The following is a 9,063-nucleotide window of genomic DNA, read 5'->3' on the forward strand; positions in this document are numbered from 1 at the left end:
GAGCTTGATCTGAATCTCAGAAGTCAAACCGTGAACGCCGACCTAAGATAACTTGTACGCGCAAGGAAATGAGTCAAGCGGCACGTCTCTCAGCAGAAACAAAGGGTAAAGCTTCAGTCTCAGCCTTGCATTCGCTGTCATAGCATCGTGCATGTTTACACTAACTGAATACATATATTTAGACAGCAAAAATACATTTAGACAATAATAGACAGTAACAGTAATTATTATTATATTATAAAATACATTTAAAAATAAAGATTTTTTATTCATTATTTTAATATTAATAATAAACCATTAATACGTTTAATTATAATAATATTGTTGTGCCTAGCAGGACGGAACGGAGACAAAGGCACAAACGTCAGGGTATCGGGGGAATACGGGGTTTAATTACAGGTAAGGCAGGCAAAACGCAGACGGACAATACAATGACTGGACTGGATCACACGGGGATTCCACACGGGGTTAACGAGGGGGCGTGGCACAGGAAAGGAGTGGACAATCGAGGCAGGACACATTGTTTGGATACATTTATTTTCTTATTTTACAAATGACTGTTTTGATAAATGTGCTTAGATGTGTTTAGTACAGTATATGCTCTTCTTGTTTTATCCGGTTCATTTTGTGTTTAAATGCTAAAAAAAAATATTTAAGTGTAATTTTTTTGGGGGCCGGGAATCAATTAATTGGTTTTCCATTATTTCTTATGGGTTCTGAACGGATTAAATTCGAGTTCTGAGGTACCGCGTACTGTATGTGTTTGCATTCAAAATAATATATAACTGTATGTACATAAACTAGTGAAGGATGAGAGATTTCGTCAATTCATTCCCCACCTAGATAAGGCCTCAAACATATTTATCCCTATGTTATGTTAATACACAGTTTTGTTTCTAGATGAATGAATGCTTTAATAATGCATTTTACTAGCAAATAAAAAGCTACAATGTAATTAACTGTAAATATATAATTAAATATAGCATATAAACAAAGTTCTTATTGCAAGAATGTGTTGTTTGTTCGTGGCGGTTCATTCGCTTACTATGAATAATAAGAGATGTGACAGAGGCGTTGAAGTCCCTCTTTCACCACAGCCTGCAGCTCCGTATGAACACCACACGCAAACAGAGGCGCTGTTAGTCTGCCTTATTACACCTTGCAGTTCCGTTTGTGACCGCGTTACGTGGAGGCACTGTGATTCGGGCAGGGACGTCATGACACATTTTCAGCATGCCCTGCAATTCTTATTTTTACCACATGACCCGGGGGCGCTGTGATTAGACGGAAACGTGTCGGTGACCATAGTTTGCAGTTCTGTTATCCGCCGCATGTGGCGCTGTGCTAAAAGAGGCGGTGTGATTGTTGATTCCATCTTGCTTATCCGGCGTACTGGTTAAGAAGTTCCCATCGGCGCCGAGTTAACTAAACACTACACTAACTATCTTTCTGCGCTAACTAGCTTCTTTTACGTATCAGCTGAAGTGAAATACTCCTAGCAGTAATCGCTAAGCCCTTGCGCCGTCATGTCGGGTCCTGTGGCTTGTCACAGAAATGTGGTGCCGTTGTGAAATTCATATAAACAGCTTCTGTCTGCTCAGTTAGGTTACTAGCTGGTTAGCCAGCATGATCTATATGAATATGAGCCACTTTCAGCAGTCACAAGGTAAGTATGCGATCTAGTTCAGAAGATGCCTTTTTAATTGTAACGTACGTAAGTTTGCCGGCTGCGGCGCCATTTAATCATTTTATGATATTTTGCTGCGTTTAAACCATGATATGCAGTCTCAAAGAAAGATGCAGTTCACTGAGTTTACATTAGGAATGAAAATGTATTTAAACCCGTCTGTAGTTGCACTCTGGATTTTTTTGTATCGCTTATAAAATGTTATACATCGGGTGGCTCAACTATGTTTAGCAAATATGTGTCGATAACTATCTGATTGACACTACGTAATATGATTACTCTATTTACTGTCTAAACAATAGAATCAAGCAGGTGAAATGTAACCATGACATTTGAGTACCATACCAGATTGGAGTTATGTAGCTTATCCGCTGTATTTTAACATAGAAGTGTCCCAGACAGAGTTAAACACCTAAAAAAACACAAATCCACTTGATAAGTAAAGACTTAGTGTCTTTAAGTTCATGGAGTCTTTCAACTGCATATTTCCATTGATAACCCCTGTGCTTCTACTATATAATCCAGGCTTTTTTCGGCAAAATAACTTTAATGGCGCTTGTCAAAGTGTCATCAATCCGTAATTTCTTTTCTATCTCAATAATGCCGCTATGATTCACATAACTAACTAAGAAGCACCACTACTGCGTTTGTCAGTATCCCGTGACAATGATGCCTGATGACTCTCGCCTCACTGCCTGCACCTTACTTATCTCACATATTACATCTCATATATTTCAAAGAGCTCATTTGATTTTTTTTTACCCTGTAATGGCCAGTAATTTGGTTTCAGCTGCATAAAATTACCTTCTTATAAATTTTATTTCTAACTTGGCACGTGCACCATGTTCCTGGAAATCGTGTTACTTACCCCCCGAATAAGGCATTACTGATATTTACCAGTAGAAGTGGGAATAATCATTTCTACATTCAGCATAAATGATATAATAATAAGCATTGCCATGTTATCTGGTAGTATTGATAAAGTTATATGAGGGGGCCGGTATCGGAGGCGTCCTGTGGCTGAGATGGCCGCGTGAAGGCATCTGCTGCCGCCACTAGGCGACATTGTTGTTGAGCGCCGGGATCACATGGAGGTAATGTGGCTGCCTGGCTTCTTTCTGTGATCAGCGTGACGTAACTCATGGCAGCTAGAGACGTTCGGACGATGGAGGACGAGTCCCCCACCTTATGTCCTCGTCGCATCCAGAACCAGAATGTCGTCCACCGACTGGAGAAGCGGAGGATCTGCTCCGGCCGGCCCGGGGCCCACTGGTACCGCGTGCGCTGCCTCCACCAGAACGTGTTCCCGAACTTCACTGTGGTCAACGTGGAGAAGCCGCCCTGCTTCCTGCGCAAGTTCTCCCCCGATGGACGCTGCTTCATCGCCTTCTCCTCGGATCAGACCTCCTTGGAGATCTACGAGTACCAGGGCTGCCAGGCGGCCGAGGACCTGCTGCTGGGTCAGGAGGGCGACACGCTGGCGGGGGGTCATGACCAGAGGTCCTTGGGCGTGCGCGCGCGCCTCTTCGAGCGCTTCTTCTCACTGCTGCATGTGACCAGCGTGGCGTCCAACGGCGAGCACCTGAACCGCGAGTGCAGCCTGTTCACAGATGACGGGCGCTATGTCATCGTGGGCTCGGCGGCCTACCTCCCCGAGGATCCGCACCCGCACTTCTTTGAGGTGTACCGTAACAACGAGTCGGTGACGCCCAACCCGCGCTCGCCGCTTGAGGACTATTCGCTGCATGTGGTGGACCTGCACACGGGCCGACTGTGTGACACGCGTGCCTTCAAGTGCGACAAGATCATCCTGTCGCATAACCAGGGTCTCTACCTCTACCGCAACATCCTGGCCGTCCTCTCTGTGCAGCAGCAGACCATCCATGTCTTTCAGGTGGGCTCCAATGCAGACTGCACTCCTTCCGCCAAGCTGCCAGCTTTTACTCGTTCAGTGTTGCTCAGTGTCATTCAGTTATTTTTTCTATCTATCTTGCCATCACCCGTAGGTGTGTTGTTCAGGCCCGCGTAGACGTGTGTCACCTCCCACCCCCCGCAGGTGACCCCAGAAGGCACCTTCCTGGACGTGCGGACGATCGGACGCTTCTGCTACGAGGACGACCTGCTAACCCTGTCGGCTGTGTACCCAGAGGCGCGGGCAGAGGGCCAGCAGGGCTTTGCGCGTCTCTATAAGGAGAAAGCCATCAACTCGCTGAAGCACCGCCTGCTGGTGTACCTGTGGCGGCGTGCCGAGCGGGATGGCAGCGCCGCCGCCAAGCGCCGTTTCTTCCAGTTCTTTGACCAGCTGCGCCAGCTGCGCATGTGGAAGATGCAGCTGCTGGACGAGAACCACCTGTTTATCAAGTACACCAGTGAGGACGTGGTGACCCTGCGCGTCACCGACCCCTCCCAGGCAGGGACCCATCCGCCGCGCACCTCCGGTCCCTTGCCGGCCGTAAAGCACTTCCAGGTTCACACAGGGAATAGAACATTTACAATATCATATTTCTATTTATTAAACCTAGATTTTTAAAAAGAGTTTTACTTTTGAGTGACAGCTAGTAGATAGCGATCCACAATATATCGTTAACATATTGGGGTCGGACTGATGCTGCCAGTTTTTAAACTTATCAGTATTCAAAATTAATAACACCACAGTTAAAGATGCAAGTACTAAAATAATGGAGAAGATTGAATTGGATGATCAGTCATTTTCCATCGTGGCACATGGGAGATTTCAGCATCGCCTTCCCCACTTAGAAGAGGTCTCAAATTATTGGCCTGCAACATTTTTATAACTCATTATAGAATGTAGCCAACAGAACGAAAATAAAAATGATGTAATGTCATTTGGCTAATCTGCATTGGCAAGCTCGCACGTTTCGCCGCTGACAGTAACCAGGAGTTTGGGTCCGTTTACCCTCCCCAGCCCTCATTCTTTGTAGTGTACAACATGGTGTCCACTGAGGTGATGGCTGTGTTTGAGAACACGTCCGACAGGCTGCTGGAGCTCTTCGAGAACTTCTGCGACCTGTTCCGCAACGCCACGCTGCACAGCGAGGCCGTGCAGTTCCCGTGCTCCGCCTCCAGCAACAACTATGCGCGGCAGGTGCAGAGAAGGTGACCGACTGGCACCCTGTCTGGGCAGCTGCTTCCTGGGAGGGCGGGACTTCCTCTGTGACCTGTGTTCATACCCCAATTAGGTTCAAGGACACCATTGTGAATGCCAAGTATGGCGGGCACACGGAGGCAGTGCGCCGTCTCCTGGGACAGTTGCCCATCAGTGCCCAGTCCTACAGCAGCAGCCCTTATCTGGACCTTTCACTCTTCAGCTACGATGACAAGTGGGTGTCTGTGATGGAGCGCCCCAAAACCTGCGGGGATCACCCAATCAGGTAACACGGTGAATCGAGGAGGCGTGGCCCTGGGGTATGTCACCAGCCATGACTGCTGTTCGACTGCTGAGTCCCCCACCTTAAGTCCCCATCGCATCCAGAACAGAATGTCTGGAGCAGCGGCGGTTCTGCTCACTGGTATCAGGTTGCCTAGGTTTGAAGATCTCTCTTGCGCAGTGGTAGGATGGGTGTGTGGAGCTCGGTAGAAGAAAATAGTTGCTACGTTAAACTGCTCACAAAAAAAGTCTGTAGATGATCCTGTGTAACCGGGTCATAATTTCTGGTGAGATACGTGTTGTTGAATTTTTCAGATGTTTTTCTCTGGCTCTTTAATCACAACAGAAAGAATGTCATTCACTCCCATTATATAAGAGAAGACTTTTATATAAAAATTTATACAGCCAATACCTCCAAAAGTAGGCAACTCTCAGCAGAACAACATGGGTGGATATTCAGCACTAAAACTCCTCTAAAACATCTTTTTCAGTTTTGGGGTGAACGGCCCCTTTAAGGTAAAAAAGTTTGTGAGCATCCAGCATGCAATAAGTGTATGTCTGTACAGACGTCTGATAAGCAGTAATGTCACTGCATATTTTTAGCAGTGATTGCATTCTAAGTACACCACGTATCCATCTGTTTTCCCCCAACTTTTGCTTTAAATCAGGCATTTTTTCCAGTGTTCCTTCTGTCTCACTTTTTTACATGCTGAAGCTGCTTGTGTCTCGCCCCTGTAGGTTCTATGCCCGAGATTCCGGCTTACTGAAGTTCAAGATCCAGGCGGGCCTGCTGGGCCGGCCCATCAACCACACGGTGCGCAGGCTGGTCGCCTTCACCTTTCACCCGTTCGAACCCTTTGCCATCTCAGTGCAGCGCACCAATGCCGAATATGTGGTCAACTTCCACATGCGGCACGTGTGCCTCTGACCACGGCGCCTTTCTGCAGTTCTGATTTTATTTTTTTAAATTCTGTTATTAAAAATATTTTTTTTTAAGAGAAAGCAGCTGCTGTTTTATTTATTTCTTTATATTTGTCTCCAGAAAGAGAGCTCTGAAGTCGGGCTGATTGTCCCCCCCAGGCTTAGTGTTATTTTATGAGGGCTAATGAAGGTCTGCGTGGTTCAGACCTTGCCTTTGGACCCATATTACGATGCCATTGGCTCGTTCGTCTGAGGCCTTTCTGTCGCTCGGGATTCGATTACAGCCCATTGGTTGGCCTATACTGAGATTTTATGAGGGGACGTTTGTAACACTGTAGAACATTCCTGTCTCTGCTCGAGGTTCCTTCTGAAAGAGCTTGTCAGAATAATATGACTTTTTGTTTATGCTTTGCAGAAGTCTAGCCACAGAAAGTCAAATTTTTTGGAGAAAAGCTAATGGTTTTAAATGTCTTTGTAATTCAAGACGCTCTCCTCCCACTTGCGTGTAAATAGCGTGTTTGTGAGGCTTTGTAGGGGAAGACATGGTGGAAATGGGCTGTTCCAGTGTCAGTCTTTCACATACAAGCTGAGGACGGTTTCTCATTGCAGCGGTTCCCACAGGCCTGCTTTCTGAGCGTTCACATTAGGCTGCAAGTTGTTTGCTCTGCACAGTGTGGACTCGTGGAGCCAGATGAGTTCACGAGAGGAGATTAGGAGCAGAGCTCTGTGTCTTGGCTAAACCCGTGAAAGTCACTTGTGCGTACAATGCATTAAACTGCCTGATGCTTCTAAAAAATGCCTCCAATATACCCCAGTGTCTGGAGTTACTCTCAGCCGCATATCCAGGCTACGAGTGCAGAGCCTTCATGTTGACCGTGAGACATTTTAATTTTGACTGCTGGATTTAGGGATAATTCTGGGATATTGGCCTGTCGTTTTCCGTAAGTACAGATGCAGGACAGCGGGACTCCCGAGTGCCATATCCCCGTCTGTGACCTTAAAGTGCAGAGCAGCGTCTGTATTTGTGGTCCTGAATTTCCAATTCAGAGCTGACGAAGAAGGTGGGCTGCGTGACATCACATTGCAGTGTAATCACAGTTATATGGCTCCTGTGTAATAATCACCAGGGCTTTCGATGATGGGTGAAACCTTTGTTTTTTGGTATTATACAGACATTTCCTTACAGACATTTCCTTACGCCCACAATTTGGTAAGCACATTAGTAGTGTGCCTAAAATATTAATGAGCTGTGTATTGTGATGCCCAAAAGTTAGTAGTCTGTATAAATTCGGCGTATCCTTTTGTTTATTAAATTTGGTTGGTGGGGCACTCCGCATGCGACTGTGTTGGTAAATCATGGAAGAATTTCAAATGAAATTAAATAGCTGTGCAATCTAAATTTAATAAATAAAAAAACTGTACAAATCAATAAAATTGTAGGTCATATTGGGAAAAAAAACATAATTTAAGAATTTTAAAATACCAAATGTGTTTTCTTCTATCACAAGTTCCTCCGCATATCTAAAAGCTCATAGGCTGAAATAGCAGATGAGTTCAATAACAGAATGCCTTCCACGAACAGGCTGTAATCTCACGGCCCAAAACCGATGCCTGCCCCTTTCCCTTTGCGTACCACACTGCTTCATTAGGCTGCAGCCAAAAATGTGATGCAATAAAACCCGTCATCCAAACCCGTCTGCTTTACAAGGGCTACGTGAGGCTGCTGTCTGTTGGACAGGAGAGTTTGTGGGGGCCGGTAGCAACTGAGCCTCTTATTAAACTGCCCCAGGTCAGGGTCGAACGACAAATGCAAGTAATGTACCTATTCCCCGAAAGCAATTGGGCTACAAATTACGAATTATACAAATTAAAGCTCAGACTTGTCACTGCATTTTAATAGCGCCTTTCAGGGCACAGGTTTAAATCTCTGGCAGGAGATCAATATTTCACATTTTATAATTATTTCCCAGCAAATTAGGGAATTATAGCTAATCAATTCCTTTTTTATACAGCATCACGGGTCCATCATTTTTGTGAGAAACCTTCTAGTGAATTTCCATCCATCCACCTTTGAAGCACTTACCCTGCTCGGGGACATGGGGCCTGATGGTCATCCCAGGCTTGTGAATATACTTATTGTAATGTGCAAATTATTATGTGGTTGTATTTAGTAGCGTGAATTTGGGAATGGATGGATATATTTAGGGTGGCCCGGGTTCATACTAGCCAGGAGATTCCCCCCCCCAGGAGTCAAACCCACAGCCCTGGGTGTGTGAGGCTGCGGTGGTAACCACTGAGCCCCCATAGTCAGCCGGTCTCTGTCAGTTCCCCCCAGAAGCGGCGGGTTGGGAATCTGCCTTAGTGTCATTGCAGCCTGTGGTGTCCCCTGGAAATGTGCCAGCATTCTGTGGTTCGGCTTTTTATACACATTTGCCAGCCATGGTATCACACTGTAATGCATTAAACGACTGTCTAATTAAGCACCTAGTTAAATCCTTCATGTGCTGTGCAGCCACCTTGGCCTCCTGCTCCGGCCCTGTAGGGTCAGGGGCCCAAGGGCCCCAAGGGCCCCCTTAACCGCGTGGTCATCAGAGCAGGGTGCACACCGGCCTCTGGGGGGGGGGGGATTCCTACATTTTCTTTATTTGCACCGTTCCTGCTTGTGCTTTTTATTCTGTTTTACAATGAAAAACTTTTTTAAAAAATTGTACATATTAAGCATTGACATTAATACATGCTGTGCAAAATTTAAGTTATTAAAGTCTTATTTTTAACAGAATATGTCACTTATAATTATCTTTCACCAAAATGAGTGAAGAGCCACATTAAGAAAGGAGCCTTGCAGAATGAGAGACCCTCTGAGTGCCACTGCAGACTGTTTAAGCATTTAACCTGAACCGCGTAATAAGCTGGAAAATAAATAATGAAGGTAATGATTTTTCTCGCCCGCTACTCCTCGAATGCACCATATTAAACATCTCCACAGAAAAAAAACTGACCACACTTAAATCAGCCGCTACTTGCTAGCTAATGGGCCCATTAAAAATAATGAGTTAAACATGCTTTT

At 45.6% G+C, this 9,063-nt stretch overlaps 1 protein-coding gene across 4 annotated transcripts; it reads left to right on the plus strand.

Annotated features, from left to right (window-relative positions):
• The first annotated feature begins 1,303 nt into the window (after positions 1-1,303).
• Positions 1,304-6,077, plus strand: det1 (DET1 partner of COP1 E3 ubiquitin ligase). 4 transcript variants are annotated; one of them, XM_023841646.2, is made up of 7 exons: positions 1,680-1,832; positions 2,661-2,781; positions 2,895-3,581; positions 3,744-4,097; positions 4,614-4,804; positions 4,888-5,079; positions 5,814-6,077. In XM_023841646.2, the coding sequence occupies exons 2-7, from the start codon at positions 2,776-2,778 to the stop codon at positions 6,001-6,003; spliced, it is 1,620 nt and encodes a 539-aa protein (XP_023697414.1). In that variant the 5' UTR covers positions 1,680-1,832; positions 2,661-2,775; the 3' UTR covers positions 6,004-6,077. The 4 variants fall into 4 exon arrangements, 3 of the variants coding, with proteins under 3 accessions (XP_023697415.2, XP_023697413.1, XP_023697414.1); XR_002841762.2 differs by lacking the exons at positions 1,680-1,832; positions 2,661-2,781 and adding an exon at positions 1,305-1,666 and having other exon boundaries at positions 2,816-3,581; positions 4,614-4,793; positions 5,814-5,952; XM_023841645.2 differs by lacking the exons at positions 1,680-1,832; positions 2,661-2,781 and adding an exon at positions 1,307-1,666 and having other exon boundaries at positions 2,816-3,581.
• Positions 6,078-9,063: the final 2,986 nt, after the last annotated feature.

Source organism: Paramormyrops kingsleyae, chromosome 13 (genome assembly GCF_048594095.1).
Source record: "Paramormyrops kingsleyae isolate MSU_618 chromosome 13, PKINGS_0.4, whole genome shotgun sequence".
Lineage (NCBI taxonomy): Eukaryota > Metazoa > Chordata > Actinopteri > Osteoglossiformes > Mormyridae > Paramormyrops > Paramormyrops kingsleyae.

Coding starts and splice junctions, on each gene's coding strand:
- det1 (XM_023841645.2), top strand. CDS start 2,829: ATGGCAGCTAGAGACGTTCGGACGATGGAGGACGAGTCCCCCACCTTA. Junction 3,582..3,743: donor AGACCATCCATGTCTTTCAG/GTGGGCTCCAAT, acceptor CACCCCCCGCAG/GTGACCCCAGAAGGCACCTT. Junction 5,080..5,813: donor TGCGGGGATCACCCAATCAG/GTAACACGGTGA, acceptor TCGCCCCTGTAG/GTTCTATGCCCGAGATTCCG.